Source organism: Cervus canadensis, chromosome 28, assembly GCF_019320065.1.
Source record: "Cervus canadensis isolate Bull #8, Minnesota chromosome 28, ASM1932006v1, whole genome shotgun sequence".
NCBI lineage: Eukaryota > Metazoa > Chordata > Mammalia > Artiodactyla > Cervidae > Cervus > Cervus canadensis.
The window spans coordinates 17,161,935-17,179,832 of record NC_057413.1 but is presented as its reverse complement, the minus strand read 5'-3'; the positions used below and the strand labels follow the sequence as shown (position 1 = coordinate 17,179,832).

Here is a 17,898-nt window from a genome sequence, read left to right as displayed (position 1 = left end):
CTTAGGAGAGGAGGTCTCCTTCCCACAGAGCCGGCTGCCTTCCAGCATGCTCACTGGCCTCGGCCTCACGCCGGCCGGAATGGCCAATCCGTTCCCTCATGGAAAGTTTTCCCTCACGCCAGACACCTTCCTGCCTTCTAGCAGGGCCTCGGATTTACACTGGACTTTTCCAGACCTGCCTGAGCACCGGTGCTATTACCTGTCCTTTTTCTCTTTTGTTCCAAAGAGCGTTCTTCCCTGGTCAAGGGATCCCGGACGAGCCCCCAAATGTTCTGCCCGTAGTCCGGATCCCCAGTCAGGAAAGAAGACTCCTCGAGACAATGCAACTTGCAATAGGGGATTTTATTACTGACTCGAGCCAGGGCCTCCCGCCCTCACCAAGGGTGTGAGGACGAAAAGGCCCCAAGCCCCAGTTCTCTCGGGTATTTATTAGGTCAAAAAAAGCAGCAGGTAGTTGGCGCAAGCAGATTGGTTACACAGTTGCAAGGCAATTTTTGTTGGCCCAACGTGGGCTTTTCAGCTTTCCCCTGATAGTTTCCCTTTTTCTTGCTAGGCATATGTTGATTGGCTAGCTCCAGGAGGCCTGATAATTATGTTACCCCGGGAAACCAGGCCTACTCCAAATCTAGGCTGCCTGTCATGGCGTTAGCCATGACAGCCTCACAATAAGGTCAGTGAACTTCAAACGTTCTTCATTTGTTTGTTTCCATTCGGTAGCCTGAGAATACTGTCTTTTTCATAGCATGACCAGAACCATGAACAATTGTCTAATTCTTTGATTCTAACAACTTGACACAGAATAATTGGCTGTGATTCTTAAGTAATCTCTTGATGGTCTTCTTCGTAATACCAGCTTCTGCTATTTGTGACTAATTTTAATAGGAGTTTCATTCTCTCAAATGTAGGGGTGGATTTTCATTTGATTTTCTATTAAATGAATATAAGAACTGTTGACAAATTTCCCTTTTAGATTTTGACATCTCTAAAGAGTCTGTGTTTATTTTTTTAACAGAAGACCCATTTCTCAGAGCATGCATTAAAAAGCTGTAAATTTCACAGAAACTTTCTATGGGATAGATCATTATGACCATCTCAGAGTTGGGTGGGTTGGATGTGGATTTAGCACGTTTTGCGCATTCGGCATGCCAGGATCTTGGTGTAAATGTCAACTTTACGTGAATCCCTGCTTAGGCACTTGAACAGTTTATAAAATTCAGTAAGACACCTATCTTCATCGCTGGACGTCAGGGATGAGAGTCCTGACCAGGTAATGTGAGTCTTGAACAGCTTCTGCAAGACTGGAACAACAATCTGAATACCCAAAAGATAATGGCTTTTATGAGTTTTATTAGTATTTGCTTATCTTTTTGCTTCTAATTATCAAAGTAAGATTTGGGGAACACATACAAATATAAAACACTCTAGATATGGATTTTGGAGTCAGCCTATGATAAAACAATTAGGAATCTAAAAAGTAGAAACATAATTCAAGTTTAGCTTTAACTTTCTCTTTTCTTCCTTCCCACTCTCATCCTTTGATTTGAGGAGAACAGAGAAAGAAGACAAGTGAACTTCAAGAGCAGATGTCCTGGGATACTTTGAGGAAAATGCTGAGCTTGCAAATTCTGTTCTCTAGTTCTCTGAATCTTGATAATATGTCAACCACCTGTGCCCAGGAAGAGGCAAGCTTTTGGTGGAATTGTGTGCAATACAGGGAAGGCTGCACATATCAAAAATTGCAGTGAAATCTGATTCCTTTACAGTAGACTCTATCTCTATGAATGACTAGGCTCCTGCTTTATGTAGTAGCAGTCTAGCACATAGAAGACATGAATCTTTTTCTTACAAACTGAGATATTTCAAAACTCCTTATGCATTACAGTGGTCACCTCTTTTATTCATGAACAAAGCAAGAAAGCCTTCTGCAGGATGCTCACCTGTCTGAACTGACTCTCCATGAATGCTTGAAGTTTGTCTAACATTTTCTTATTCTCTATGGTGCTTGATAGGATAGACTGTGAGACTTCTTTCAAACTCTGCAGCTCGCTGACTAGATGACGCAGAGGTTTATTCCAGGTGTACAGTAAGCTGAGTATCCACTTACTAAGGTCTTCATTCTAAACAACCATAAGAAATGGTCTCATTAAAATAATCATAATTCAGTGGTTTTGGTAACATGTGATCTTTGCTCAGAGCAGCTGACCTAAAAAAACTTTTGGTTATTCCTATGTGTATGCAGAGATTTGTGAAGGTAGTAAAAGTTGCAAAAGTAAGCTATCAGTTCACATTTCACTGAATTATTAAAAATCTAGGTTATTTTAGAAACTAATTCTTCTCATGCATTCTAATATATAACATGAAGAATTTTCTTTTTTCCTCTGAAATTCGACCACCACTCAGTGATTTCTTTTATGTTTGTACATTTGTGTGAGAGAAATCTAAGTATTTTTTGACAAGTCAGTATGTACCTGCAGTACCTGACCCAGGAAAAAGGCATTCTACCTGTGCCCACATCATTGTCACCCAGTGATTCTTTCATATTAATGAATCAGATTAGTCATTCATATTGATTTTCGATTGGTAATTTGTTTTATGATATTACAGCAAAGAGACAATGAAGACATGACATTCCTAAACAGGCTTTCTTTCCTCAGTTGATCACAACACCAGCCCCCATGCTGGTATCAGAAGAGTCTGTCTTGTTGACATGTGTCCGGGCAGAAAATGGCACAGCGTTGTCTTTAGTAACAGCATCCGTGGGATTCACAATGGAGGGTTTTCGCCCCTAGTTCACTACTACTAGTAGAATTGAGCATGAAAATACCAGGGGCTGAAGATCTTTAGTTGATATGCACAATTTCTTTACATCAATGAACTGTTTTAGTGGTAAAGAACATAGAACTGAATAGGGTTAAATATAGTAATGTGCTAGGAATAATACTAAGCACATAAAGTGCTTAGTAAAATGTATGGCCATGTAGTAACTCTCAATAAAATTTAAATTGAAGGTTATTGAAAAATCCCTCATCTTCTTCCTCTTTGACCTTTTCCTTTACTTGATCATCCTGATTATTAAAGAGCCTAGCAGAGCAAAAGAATCCTGATATCATTAAGAAGGTTGTAGACAGAGAGGATAGAATTTTTAGGGGGGATGCATGTGAAAATATTTTAAATAATGTTAGGATGAGGGATAATGCAGGAAATCAGAAAGGAGAGATTATAATGGCCAACATTTAGAGCTGCCATAAATGATTGAGGCTTGATATGTAAACAGTTTTGTCCTCAGAACAGAGGCAATTGTTGTGGCCATGAAAAGCAAAGCAATGTTTTATAGGCCATTGTGGGGGAGACTTGCAAATTAAGAATGAAAGGTGACAGAGGAATGATTGAGAATGATGAATGAGGGAGGTATCAGAGAAGTAGAAGCAGAATCAGGAGAACCTAGAAAGGCAGACGTGATGCTCGAGTGGTGCAGTATAGGACTCCCAAGTAGGCGTCACTAGTAACAGGGAGTACTCAAGACTGGGGTGTGTTTCTTACATATTCATGAATTTTGCAGTCTTATATTTTACACATGGAAGTTCCCATTCATTTCCTGTTTTCATACAGAATAATAGCTGCAATCTTGTGTCGGATGCATTGGTTGAACTAGCGTGTGCATGGACAATTTATAAATCTGTTCTTGGTTTTGCTACTACAGATCTTTAGTTATCCCTTGATTTCACTTATGCTTCATCAACTGCATAATATAATTTCTCTTCAATGGCTTACGGTTCCTCCACCTTTTTCTGCATGTACAGGTACCATGACCTCTAATAGTCTGAAGCTTGGTAACCTACGTACTGTCTCATTGATCTGGTGAAAAACCCAGGTGAAAGACTCACATTCATCTGTTGGGCTTCTTCTCTTTCTTCAGGAGCATGGAGGGGATCGGTGTGGCAGCTGTTGGTGGCATTGATATGGTACTGTTTGCCCTGGGCATATTTTTCATCCTAAAAGTGATCAGGCAATTAGTTAGGGTTGTTGGGCATTCAGTATATGAACCCATTATAAGAACATTTATATGCTTGATAGATGTGTAATTTTTTTAACAGTGGGGTTTCCCAAAATTTCAAATTCATTCTTTTCCTACTTTTTCTATACATTGTCTCTATAAAAATGATTTTATATCTAACTCTTCTAAGTTTAACCTTTTCCCTTCTCTGTTTATTATTATCCTTCTTTTTTTTTTAATGTTTGAACCAAATATAGTACATATGTACCAATAGTTGGTGCTTCCCAGAGACGGTAGTAATAAAGAACATTCCTGCTAATGCAGGAGATATTAATGTTAAATGAGCTCTTAGGATGGAACACTCATCCAATAGGTTTAGTGTCTCCATGAAGCGAAACACCAGAGAATTGTCTCTTCTGTCTCTGTGTCTTTGTGTCCTTTCCTCTGTCTCTCTTCCCCACCCCCCACCCTGTGTGAGGATGCACGGAGAAGCCATCCTGGGAAGAAAGAGTTCTTACCAGAACCTCACCTTGCTGGTGCCCTGATCTGGGACTTCTAACCCCCAGAACTGTGAGGAAATAAATTTCTGGTGTTTATTCCACTGAGTCTATTGTATTCTCTTATGGCATTCCTGGCTGACAAATACAAATTCATTTATTTTGGAAATGTTCAAAAAAGAAAATGAATGAAAGGAAATTGAAAAAATCATCGCACTTCTTAGGAATCTTTGAGATTTCACAAAACTCATCCTTTTTTCGATTTCACCATCTTATGAACTGACGACATCTTGTACCTAGAGAGTATGTTATTGCAGCCTTCTTGTTTAAAGGATAGTATAGGCCAGTCACTTATGTGAAATTTCCTTTCGAGAGCCTGGCAGGCTACAGTCCATGGGGTCGCAAGTGACGGACATGATTTAGCAACTAAACCACCACCACCACAGTACTTACAAACTCTTTGAACATCATTGTGGAAAGGTTATGGAAGTAGTGGGACAGCCAGGCAGCATCCATAAACAGGTCTGTAAGGGATCTCAGGGGGGTGTCAGGACTGCAGGACGGGCATAAGTTGCCTTGGCACAGGAGCAGATTTGACAGGACCAGCAGCAGGAGCAGGCAGGACCCTCCTTAAATAAAAACATGAGCCATTCTGATGATCTAGTCACCTGAGGTTATCAAATCCGTCTTGTGGAGGGAAGCCGTCTCTTTCCCTGTTGGTTTGAGCAGGAGTTGGTGCTGTAGTAGTTGGGGTGGGGGAAGAAGGAGCACCCTCTGTGTAGATATAGATGGATGAAGGTATTTGCACAGATAGATAGTTGGAGAATTAGCTTAATCCCTGCATTTTTATATTGCTCCCAGAAGTACTTCTGTGCTCTACAAGCATTTGGAACTTAATTCTGACCCAGAGTGTTAGGGCCATTTTTTTAAGACAGTTCAATGCTGGGACTCAGTAGTAAAGTATATGATCATTTTTTCTGTTAAAGAGTTATTTGTGCTTTTGCTTTGGTAGCACAGATATTAAAAATTGGAATAATACTGAGAATATTAGCATTGCCCTGGCCCTAGGATGACAGACAAATTTGTGAAGCCTTCCATATTTTTCTGTAACAACTTCAACGGCTGGGTCGGGAAGGAAGGTGGGAAGGAGGTTCAAGAGTGAAGGGGACATAGGTAAAACCATGGCTGATTCATGTTGACGTTTGGCTGAAAGCAGTACAGTATTGTAAAGCAATTACCCTTCAATTAAACATCAATAAATTTAAGTATAAAAATGTTTTTGGGGATCATATAACAGGTTCAGATGTACATTGTATGCTTAAAGAGGATTTGACTGCAAACTGATGGTGTGAGTTATCATTGATTAGTGATTCATTAACTTTATAGTTGAATGAGAAAAGTCTACTAACAAACACTATTGTCTGTGACTCAGTGTCACAGCAAGCTATAGTCCTGGTCTGTGTTCGCCTTTAGGCGGTATAGCTCCCAGACTCTGAAACTGAGGCCGTTCCCAGAGCGCACAGTCATTAGACCTGCCCAGGGTTTCTGTTCCTGATGCTGGAGGCTTCTGTGCGCTGGTCCACTAGGTCCGAAACGTTCTCTCCTGAGCATTCTCCGGTTCTATCATGTGCACAAGTCTTTCTATTTTGTTTTTTTAATTTGATTCTCTTATTCTTTTGATCAGACTGCCAAGTCTCTTTAAGATTGACTTTTCAGACCCTTTTGTGCTTTGATTTTTCTGATGCTCATTAGTGTATCTGCTTCCATGTCTACCTCTCTGAGTAGTTGTCAGTATCTACGTATACCCTACCGTATTTCCTTACTGTCTGGATTTTGGTGTTTAGCATCAGCATACTTTTATGAACTTCATTTTCCTTCTGGTGAAGTTTCTGGTATACAGCTTAAGCTGGTTGGCTCCCACCTGGCTTGTTTGTGTTGTCTCCAAAAAATTAGAGGACTCTGCTTTCTTTCTAGGCAATACTGCCCCTTCTTTTGATACCATTGCTAATTTTCTGTGATTTCACTGCCTCATAAGCTTTGTCTTTCTCAATCTACTGTAACTCGAGTACTAAGTGTCTCTATGTTGGTATTACTAGTTTATTTCATTTTGTTAATTTTAATTGGAGGCTAATTACTTCACAATATTTTAGTGGATTTGCCATACATTGACAGGAATCCACCATGGGTGTACATGTGTTCCCCTTCCTGACTCCTCTCCCACCTCCCTCCCCTTCCCATCCTTCTGGCTTATCCCAGTGGACCAGCCCCGAGCACCCTGTATCATGCATCGAACCTGGACTGGCCATTCGTCTCACATGTGATAACATCTTTCTAAAATCCATATATATGCATTAGTATACTGTATTGGTGTTTTTCTTTCTGGCTTACTTCACTCAGTATAATAGGTTCCATTTCATCCACCTCATTAGAACTGATTCAAATGTATTATTTTTCATGGCTGAGTGATATTCCATTGTGTATATGTACCATGGCTTTCGTAGATATTTGTCTGTTGATGGGCATCTATGCTGCTTCCATGTGCTGGCTATTATAAACAGTGCTGTGATGAACATTGGGGTACACGTGTCTCATTCAGTTCTGGTTTCCTTGGTGTGTATGCACAGCACTGGGATTGCTCATTCATATGGCACTTCTATTTCCAGTATTTTAAGGAATGTCCACCCTGTTCTCCATAGTGGCTGTATTATTATTTTAAATAAATATCAACCTAGTATACCAGAGAATTAAAGGGAATAAAATTATAATAGTATTAGTAATAATACATTCCCCCAATATTTTAATCCAGTAATGCTCCCAGTTTTAAATGACTTACTATGCATGTATTATTGAGGTCCTCTACTCACTTGACCTTACTAGGTGTTTCAATTATGAAACAAAAAGTAGAAAACAATGGAGTGGAAAATTCTGAAAATCACCTTGGATTTTTGATGCCTCGAGGTTGAGTATGTAATTATTAGTTTTTAATAGTTAGCGGGGCTATTCTTAGCACATATAACTCATTGTAGGGTGATTGCTATTGAGTAAAGGATGCATACTGTGAAGTGCAATCACCAAACAGGAGATTGGAAATAAAGAAACCAATGTCAGGAAGACACAGGCTTCTGTTTGGGAAGGAAAAACTTACAGTGTCTGTCATCTACTGTCTAATCTTAAAATTTTTCAAAATCTTATTCTTCCTTGCCCATTTAATAATTTGGGTTGTTTGATTTCTTCTACTACTGAGTTGCATGAGTCTCTTATATATACCTGGATATGAAGTCCTTATGAAATATGTGATTTGCAATTTTTTTTTCATTCCATAGGTTGCCATTTCATTTTCTTGATGGCTTCTTTTACTATGCAGAAGATTTTGAGTTTGATGTAGTCTCACTAGTTTATTTTTTCAGCTCTTGTCTTTATTTTTTATGACTGACTTGTTTGAGCTACTTGTATTCCAGAATGCAATCCTTTATCAGTTGTTTTATTTGGTATTATCTTCTCCCATTCTTACCAAAAGACACAAAGTGGCTGAATGCATACAAAAACAAGACCCGTATATATGCTGTCTACAAGAGGCACACTTCAATCCTAGAGACTCATACAGACTGAAAGTGAGGAGGGAAAAAGATATTCCATGCAAATGGAAATCCAAGAAAACCAGATTGGCGATTTTCATATCAGAAAAAATAGACCTTAAAATAAAATCTTTTATAAGGGATAAAGAAGGACACTACAAAATGATCAAGGGATCAGTCCAAGAAAAAGACAAAACAATTTTAAATATTTATGCACCAAACATAGGAGCACTTCAATACATAAAGTGAACACTAACTGACATAAAACGGGAAGTTGACAGTAACACAATAATAGTATGTCATGTTAACACCCCACCTCTACCAATGGGTAGATCATCAAAACAGAAAATAAATAAGGAAATATAAGCCTAAAGGGAACTATTAGAGCAAACAGACCTAATAGATATCTTCAGCACATTCCATCCAAATGCAGAATACACTTTCTTCTCAAGTGAAAGTGGAACATTTTTCTCATCTTGGGTCACAAATCAAACCTCAGTAAATTTAAGGAAATTGAAATTTTATCAAGGATTTTCTCTGAGCGCAACACTGTGAGACTAGATAATGACTATAGGAATTAAAAAAAAAATTAAAGACCAAAAACACATGGAGATTAAACAAACCATTTCTAGATAATGAACATGTTACTGAAGAAATGAAGGAAAGTGAAACAGCCCTAGAAAGAAAGAACAATGAAAACATGATGATCTAAAACCTATACGATTCAACATAAGCAGTTCTAAGAGGGAAGTTTAAAGTAATACAAATCCTACCTCAAGAAACACATTGAAACGACCACCTAACTTTACATACCTTTAATGTTTTTTAAACTTCTCTTATCAATGTCTTAAAGGTTTTGTATAAAATCTTTCAACACCTTGCTTAAGTTTATTTCTAAGTGTTTTATCTTTTTGTGATGCAATAGTAAATGGGATTGTTTTCTTTATTCCACTTTCTGAGAGTTCGTTGTTGATATACAGGTAGGCAACTGAGTTTCTTATATCGGAATATAGTAAACCTAATGTATGCTACGTCTTTAAAGAATAGACATTTTCCCACAAATAAGACATATAGATGATCAAGAGGTATATGACAAGATGTTCAGCATCACTAATAATCAATGGAAATGCAGATCAAAGGCAAAAGAGTTATCACCTCATAACTGTGTGAATGGCTAGTGCCAAAAAAGTAAGAAATGACAAATGTTATTGAGGATGTAGAGAAAAAGGGACCCTTATGGCAGAAAGTGAAGAGGAACTAAAAAGCCTCTTGATGAAAGTGAAAGAGGAGAGTGAAAAAGTTGGCTTAAAGCTTAACATTCAGAAAACTAAGATTATGACATCTGGTCCCATCACATCATGGGAAATAGATGGGGAGACAGTGGAACCAGTGTCAGACTTTGTTTTTGGGGGCTCCAAAATCACTGCAGATGGTGATTGCAGCCATGAAATTAAAAGATGCTTACTCCTTGGAAGGAAAGTCATGACCAACCTAGATAGATTATTAAAGCAGAGACACTATTTTGCCAACAAAGGTCCGTCTGGTCAAGGCTATGGTTTTTGCAGTGGTCATGTATGGGTGTGAGAGTTGGACTGTGAAGAAAGCTGAGCGCCAAACAATCGATGCTTTTGAACTGTGGTGTTGGAGAAGACTCTTGAGAGTCCCTTGGACTGCAGAGAGATCCAACCAGTCCATCCTAAAGGAAATCCGCCCTGGCTGTTCTTGGAAGGACTGATGTTGAAGCTGAAACTCCAATACTTTGGCCACCTCATGCGAACAGTTGACTCGGTGGAAAAGAACCTAATGCTGGGAAGGATAGGGGTCAGGAGGAGAAGGGGACGACAGAGAATGAGATGCTTGGATGGCATCACCGACTCGATGGGCATGAGTTTGAGTAAAATCCGGGAGACTGTGATGGCCAGGAAGGCCTGGCATGCTGTGATGCATGGGGTCACAAAGACTCCGACATGACTGAGCGACTGAACTGAACTGAACTGATACACTGTTTGTAGGGATATGTACCAGTGCAACTATCATGGAAAAATATTCTGGTGGTTCCTCAAGAAATTTAAAAGAGAACTGTTATGTGACCCATTATCCCACTTCTGGATATATAGTCAAGGGAAAATAAATCATTGTCTCAAAGAGAGATCTGTATTCCCAAGTTCATTGCAGCATTATTCACAGTAGCCTTGGTATAGGAACAAACTGAGTATCTCTCAACAGGTGAATGGATTTAAACAATGTGATGTGACATATATAGGTAAATATTATTTAGCCATTAGAAAAAGAAAGAAGTCCTTCCATTTGTGGCTACTTGGATGAAACTGGAGGGCATTATGCTAAGTTAGCTAAGTCAGAGGAAGAAAAATACTATATGTTTGCAATTATAAGGAATCTCCGAAAAAAAAAAAAAAAAGATGGAACTCAGAGTAGAAAAATGATTGCCAAAGACTGGATGGTAGGACAAATAGGGAGAGATTTTTAAAGTTACATATTCTCATGTATAAAAAATTAATACGTTCTGAAGTTCTAATTTAGAGCCCATCAATGACAGGCTCTGTCATCAGAAGAGGATGCAGAAGGAAGTGTGCTGAGCAAACCTCTAGAAACCAATGCTTCCTCAGTCCCTAGAATGTTCCAACCTGGACTCTGGATTTTGCATGATGGACTGCGCAGAAGCGTGGCCGTGAGGAGCAGCCCCTCGCCCAAGGCCAGGGGTGGTGACCGAGAGCACCAGGCTGCAATGGTGTAGGAGCGGCCGAGAGGATCTACCCCAGGTCTGAGGTCAGAGGCGGTGGCTGAGGGGAGCTATCCCACTTCCGAGGTCAGGGACGGTGGCGGAGAGAGGTACCCCACGGCCGAGGTCACGGGCTGTGGCCGAGAGGAGCAATCCCACAGCCAAGGAGTTGCGGCAGGGCCGAGAGGAGGTACTCCACCTTCAAGGTCAGAAGGGGCGGCCATGAGGAGATACCCCTGGTCCAAGGTAAGGAGGAGTGGCTGCGCTTTGCTGGAGCAGCCATAGAGAGATATCCCACGTCCAAGGTAAGAGAAACCCAAGTAAGACGGTAGGTGTTGCGAGAGGGCATCAAAGGGCAGACACACTGAAGCCATAATCACAGAAAACTAGAAAATCTGATCCCAGGACCACAGTCTTGTCTAACTCATGAAACTAAGCCATGCTGTGTGGAGCCACTGGAGATGGATGGGTCATGGTGGAGAGGTCTGACAGAATGTGGACCACTGGAGAAGGGAATGGCAATCCACTTTAGTATTCTTGCCTTGAGAACCCCATGCACAGTATGAAAAGGCAAAATGATCGGATACTGAAAGAGGAACTCCACAGGTCAGAAGGTGCCCAATATGCTACTGGAGATCAGTGGAGAAATAACTCCAGAAAGAATGAAAGGGATGGAGCCAAAGAAAAAACAATACCCATTTGAGGATGGGACTAGTGATAGAAGCAAGGTCTGATGCTATAAAGAGCAATATTGCATAGGACCTGGAATGTTAGGTCCATGAATCAAGGCAAATTGGAAGTGGTCAAACAGGAGATGGCAAAGGTGAATGTCGACATTCTAGGAATCAGTGAACTAAAATGGACTGGAATGGGCAAAATTAACTCAGATGACCATTATATCTACTACTGTGGGCAGGAATCCCTTAGAAGAAATGCAGTAGCCATCTTGGTCAACAAAAGAGTTCAAAATGCAGTACTTGGTGGCAATCTCAAAAATGACAGTATGATCTCTGTTCATTTCCAAGGCAATCCATTCAAAATCATGATAATCCAAGACTGTGCCCCAACCAGTAACACTGAAGAAGCTGAAGTTGAACAGTTCTATAAAGACCTACAAGACCTTTTAGGACTAACACTCAGAAAAAGATGTCCTTTTCATTCTAGGGGACTGGAATGCAAAAGTAGGAAGTCAAAAAACACCTAGAGTGACAGGAAAATTTGGCCTTGAGTACAGAATGAAGCAGGGCAAAGGCTAATAGAGTTTTCCCTAGAGAAAACACTGGTCATAGCAAACACCTTCTTCCAGCGGCACAAGAGAAGACTCTACACATGGACAACACCAGATGGTTGAAACAGAATTCAAATTGATTATATTCTTTGCGGCCAAAGATGGAGAAGCTCTATACAGTCAGCAAAAACAAGACCAGGAGCTGACTGTGGCTCAGATCATGAACTCCTTATTGACAAATTCAGACTTAAATTGAAGAAAGTATGGAAAACCACTAGACCATTCAGGTATGACCTAAATCAAATCCCTTATGACTATACAGCAGAAGTGAGAAATAGATTTAAGGAACTAGATCTGATAGAGTGCTGATGAACTATGGACGGAGGTTCATGACATTGTAAAAGAGACAGGGATCAAGACCATCCACATGGAAAAGAAATGCAAAAGGCAAAATGGTTGTTTGAGGAGACCTTACAAATAGCTGTGAAAAGAAGAGAAGTGAAAAGCAAAGGAGAAATGGAAAGACATTCCCATTTCAATGCAGAGTTCCAAAGAAGAGCAAGGAGAGATAAGAAAGCCTTCTGTAGCGATCAATGCAAAGAAATAGAGGAAAACAGAATGGGAAAGACAAGAGATCACTTCAAGAAAATGAGAGATACCAAGGGAACATTTCATGCAAAGATGGGTTCGATAAAGCATAGAAATGGTATAGACCTAAAAGAAGCAGAAGATGCAGAGAAGAGGTGGCAAGAATACACAGAAGAACTGTACAAAAAAGGTCTTCATGACCCAGATAATCACAATGGTGTGGTCATTCACGTAGATCCAGACATCCTGGAAGGTGAAGTCAAGTGGGCCTTATAAGGCATCACAAGGAACAAAGCTAGTGGGTGTGATGGAATTCCAGTTGAGCTATTTCAAATCCTGAAAGATGATACTGTGAAAGTACTGCACTCAATATGCCAGCAAATTTGGAAAAATCAGCAGTGGCCACAGGACTTGAAAATGTCAATTTTCAAATCAATTCCCAAGGAAAGGCAATCCCAAACATTGCTCAAACTATGGCATAATTGCACTCATCTCACATGCTAGTAAAGTAATGCTCAAAATTCTGAAAGTCAGGCTTCAGCAATACATGAACCGTGAACTTCCAGATGTTCAAGCTGGTTTTAGAAAAGGCAGAGGAACCAGAGATCAAATTGCCAACATCTGCTGGAACATCAAAAAAGCAAGAGAGTTCCAGAAAAACGTCTACTTCTGCTTTATTGACTATACCAAAACTGTTGACTGTGTGGATCACAATAAACTGTGGAAAATTCTGGAAGAGATGGGAATACCAGACCACCTGACTTGCTTCCTGAGAAATCTGTATGCAGGTCAGGAAGCAACAGTTAGAATTGGACATGGACCAACAGACTGGTTCCAGATAGGAAAGGAGGACATCAAGGCTGTATATTGTCACCCTGCTTATTTAACTTATATGCAGAGTATATCATGAAAAACACTGGGCTGGAGAAGCACAAGCTGGAATCAAGATTGCCAGGAGAAATATAAGTAACCTCTGATATGCAGATGACACCACCCTTGTGGCAGAAAGTGAAGAGGAACTAAAAAGCCTCTTGATGAAAGTGAAAGAGGAGAGTGAAAAAGTGGGCTTTAAGTTCAACATTCAGAAAACTAAGATCATGGTATCTGGTTCCATCACTTCATTGGAAATAGATGGGGAAAACAGTGGAAACAGTGTCAGACTTTATTCCTGGGTCTCCAAAATCACTACAGATGCAGATTGCAGCCATGAAATTAAAAGATGCTTACTCCTCGGAAGGAATGTTATTACCAACTTAGATAGCATGTTAAAAAGCAGAGACATTATTTTGCCAAGAAAGGTCTGTCCTGTCAAGGCTATGGTTTTTCCAGTGGTTGTGTATGGATGTGAGAGTTGGATGGTAAAGAAAGCTGAGCTCTGAAAATTGTATGCTTTTGAACTGTGGTGTTGGCAAAGACTCTTTAGAGTCCCTTGGACTGCAAGTAGATCCAACATATCCATCCTAAAGGAGCTCAGTCCCGGGTGTTCTTTGGAAGAACTGATGCTAAAGCTGAAACTCCAATACTTTGGCCGCCTCATGCCAAGAGTTGACTCATCTAAAGAGACCCTGATGCTTGGAGGTATTGGGGGCAGGAGGAGAAGGGGATGACAGAGGATGAGATGGCTGGATGGCATCACCGACTAGATCAACATTAGTTTGAATAACTCCGGGAGTTTGTGATGGACAGGGAGGCCTGGCGTGCTACGATTCATGGGGTTGCAAAGAGTCGGACATGATAGAGTTACTGAACTGAACTGAACTGAGATTCTAATATTTTAACTTCACGATCTAGTCATGAGATCTAATAATGAGATTGATCAAGCTCTGGATGTTGGTTATGGACAGGGAAGCCTGTGTTGCCATAGTCCATGGGGTCAAAAGAGTCGGACACAACTGAATGACTGACTCAGCTGAAGAGAGTGGAACTTACCTGTGTTTTCCTCAAAAAGCAAAAGTTAAACATGTGTGGTGAAGGCAATGGTACTTCAAAGAAAGGGAAACTCATTTCTAATACATTCACAAATGGGGGTGGACAAGATGACAGAGCGGTAGTTGAGAGTGGGGTATACCTCTCTCCACCGATGCATCAAGAATGTCTAAAGACGCAGCAGTTCTCTTAGAAGACCAGGTGAATACTGGCGGGATGCCCTGACTACTGAGGAGGAATATTAGGGCCCACACAGAACTCGGTAGGACAAAGGAGAGAAGGGACGAGGATGAAGGGGAAAGAAGGAGGAGAGTAAGTGGGACCAGCCTGCACCTGGGCCTGAGGGAGCTGAAGGGCAGGGGAGAGATCCCCGCGTCCATGGCTGTCCACTGGAATGGGGGAGTCATTTGAAGCTGTTGGGGAGTGAACCAACTAACCTGTGACCATCTGAACAGAGAACCACATAGACAAGCCATGCTGCTGTGTTTCATACCTTGGACAGGATTGTAAGTCCACTGATGTCCACGGAAGCTGGGAGCTGAGGCCATGGGGATTGCGGAATGATCCCAGGACGAGCACTCCTGTTGACCAAGGGCAGTCAGCCGGATGGGATGGGATGGAGGAAATCTGCTGCATCGAATGCTTCTTAAGGAAAGCCACGAGACCATAAATGTAGGGTTCAACTACCTGTGGAGTAGAGCTATCACTTTCTCCATGGTGGTACCTGTAGGTTGAGCAATAGAGAAAGACTTCAGTGAGGGTGGTCCTTGAGTGCCTGATGCACTAAGTAATAGAGAATTTGAATGTCTATATACCCTACCCTACCCTATTATCTGTCTAAATTGTGGGTTTTAACATCGTAATATTTTTATGAACTTAAATTTCTTCTGGCAGAGTTTCTGGTTTACAAATTAAGCTAATTCCTCACATCTGGCTCATTCTTGGTGTTTCAAGAAACTTTGAGAACCTTCCTTCCTCTCAAGGCAATACTGCCCTTTACTTTACTACCATTGCTGACTTCCCATACTTTCACTTCTTGCCTACTATATTCTATGTCTTTCTCTATTCACTATCACTTTAGTGGTATGTGTCCCTATGTTGGTATTAACATTTATAATGAAGTGTTACCCTGATGCATTAGAGAATCAATAGGACTACAGTTACAACACTAGTAATAAAGTACCTCCAAATTATAATCCATTAATGCTCCCATTTGAAACTGATTTTCTCTATATATATCATTGAAGTCTCTTAACTCATTTTCCTTACTTAGTGGCTCAATTTTGAAATAAAATATAGAAAACAATGGAGTGGTCAACTCTGGAGATTACCTTGTTTTTTATATGTCTCATAGTAGATATGCAAATATTAGTTTGTGTTTGTTTTTTTTTTCCCCAGTGTGGCTGTTCTTAGTATATATTATAGCTCAATGTGGGGTGATTTCTATTGACAAGAATGTGCACTTTGAACTGTAATTGTCAAACAAATGAGTGGAGATGAATAAAGTAATACCAAGAAGGCACAAGCTTTTGTTGTTCTAAAAGGAAAACCTTGCTGTGTTTCTCATCTACAGTCTAATCTTCAGATTTATTGAAACTCTTAATTTTCTAAAGCTCCATTAAAATTTTGGATTATTTGGTGTTTTTTGCCCTTGAGTGGTTTGTCGCATGTATTTTTGGATATTAAGCTCTTATCAAATATATGGGGGCAGGAGGAGAAGGGGACAACAGAGGATGAGATGGCTGGATGGCATCACTGACTCAATGGACATGAGTTTGGGTAAATTCCGAGAGCTGGTGATGGACAGGTAGGCCTGGCATGCTGTGATTCATGGGGTCGCAAACAGTTGGACACGACTGAGCGACTGAACTGAACTGAACTGAAATATATGATTTGGAAATACCTTCTGTCAATCTGTAAATTGCCATTTGATTTTGTTGATGTTCCTTTGTTTGGAGTTTGATGTGGTGTCACTTGTTTGTTTTTGCAGTTGTTGCCTTGTTGCCTTGGCTTTTGGTGTGAAACCCAAAAACTCATTGCAAAGACAGAAGGCAAGAAGATTGCCTCAATGTTCTCTTCTAGGGGTTTAATCGCTTGAAGTCATGTTCAACTTTTTAATCCCTGTTTAGTTAATTTTTGTGTATGGTAAAAGACAGGGGCACAGTTTCATTTTCCATAGCATTATCCAGTTTTCCCAGTGCAATATTTGAAAAGGTTCACCTTTTCCCACTTGATAGTCTTGGCTCCTTTCTCATAAGCTAACTGACAATATATGGGTGTGTGTTTCTTTCTTGCTTCTCTGTTATGCTCTGTTGATCTATGTGTCTGCTTTTGTGCCAGAAGCAAATTATTCTGTTTTGATTACTATAGCTTTCTAATACAATTTGAAATCAGAAACTCTAGTCTCGAACCTTGTTTTTCTTTCCCAAGATCACTTTGATCTTTGGTATTTTGTGATTTAATACAGCAGAATAGACCAAGAAGAGATGGAAAAAGTACACGGAAGAACTATACAAAAAAAAAAAAATCTTAACGACCCAGATAATCAAAATGGTATATTTTCTCACTCAGAGCCAGATGTTCTGGAATGTGAAGTCAAGTGGGTCTGAAGAAGCACTGCTGCCCATAAAGCTAGTGGAGGTGATAGAATGCCAGCAAAGCTACTTAAAATCCTAAAAGATGATGCTAGTAAAGTGCTCCGCTCAATATGTCAGAAAATTTGGAAAAGCCAGTAGGGACCAGAGGACAGGAAGGGGTCAATTCTCATCCTAGTTCCCAAGAAGGGCAGTACTAAAGAATGTTCAAGCCACTGAACAGTTGTACTCATCTCCCATGCTAGTAAGGTTATGCTCAATTCCTCCAGGCTAGGCTTCAGCATTATGTGAACATAGAAATTCCAGATGTTCAAGCTCGGTTTAGCAAAGGCAGAGTAACCAGAGATCAAGTTGCCAACATTTGCTGGAACATAGAGTAAGCAAGGGATCCAGAAAAGCATCTGCTTCATTGACCTCACCAAAGTGTGTGGATCACAACAAAGTGGAAAACTCTTAAGGAGTTGGGAATACCAGACCAAACTTACCTGTCTTCTGAGAAACCTGTATGCAGTTCAAAAAGTAACAGTTAGAAGCAGACAAGGAACAATAAACTGGTTCTAAATTGGTGAAGGAGTCCGTCAACGTGGTATATTGTCACCCTGCTGATTTAGCTTATATGCAGAGCATATGCGAAATGCTGGACTAGATGAGTCCTAAAGGCTGGAATCAGGATTGCTGGGAGAAATATCAACAACCTCAGATATGTGAGTGATACCACTCTAATGGCAGAAAGGGAAGTGGAACTAAAGAGCCTCT

General features: G+C 40.4%; 1 protein-coding gene and 1 non-coding gene across 2 annotated transcripts; one reads left to right on the top strand and one right to left on the bottom strand.

Moving 5' to 3' along the window:
• Positions 1–1,119: 1,119 nt before the first annotated feature.
• Positions 1,120–15,096, bottom strand: LOC122429740 (chorionic somatomammotropin hormone 2-like). The gene is made up of 5 exons (XM_043450337.1): positions 15,042–15,096; positions 4,945–5,117; positions 3,885–3,992; positions 1,938–2,117; positions 1,120–1,311 (listed from the first exon to the last, which is right to left on the bottom strand). Exons 1-5 carry the CDS (start codon positions 15,094–15,096, stop codon positions 1,120–1,122), a joined length of 708 nt encoding a protein of 235 aa, XP_043306272.1.
• On the top strand, positions 5,486–5,595 carry LOC122430192. Its single transcript, XR_006266272.1, has one exon. It is a non-coding gene; the product is annotated as a U6 spliceosomal RNA (small nuclear RNA).
• Positions 15,097–17,898: the final 2,802 nt, after the last annotated feature.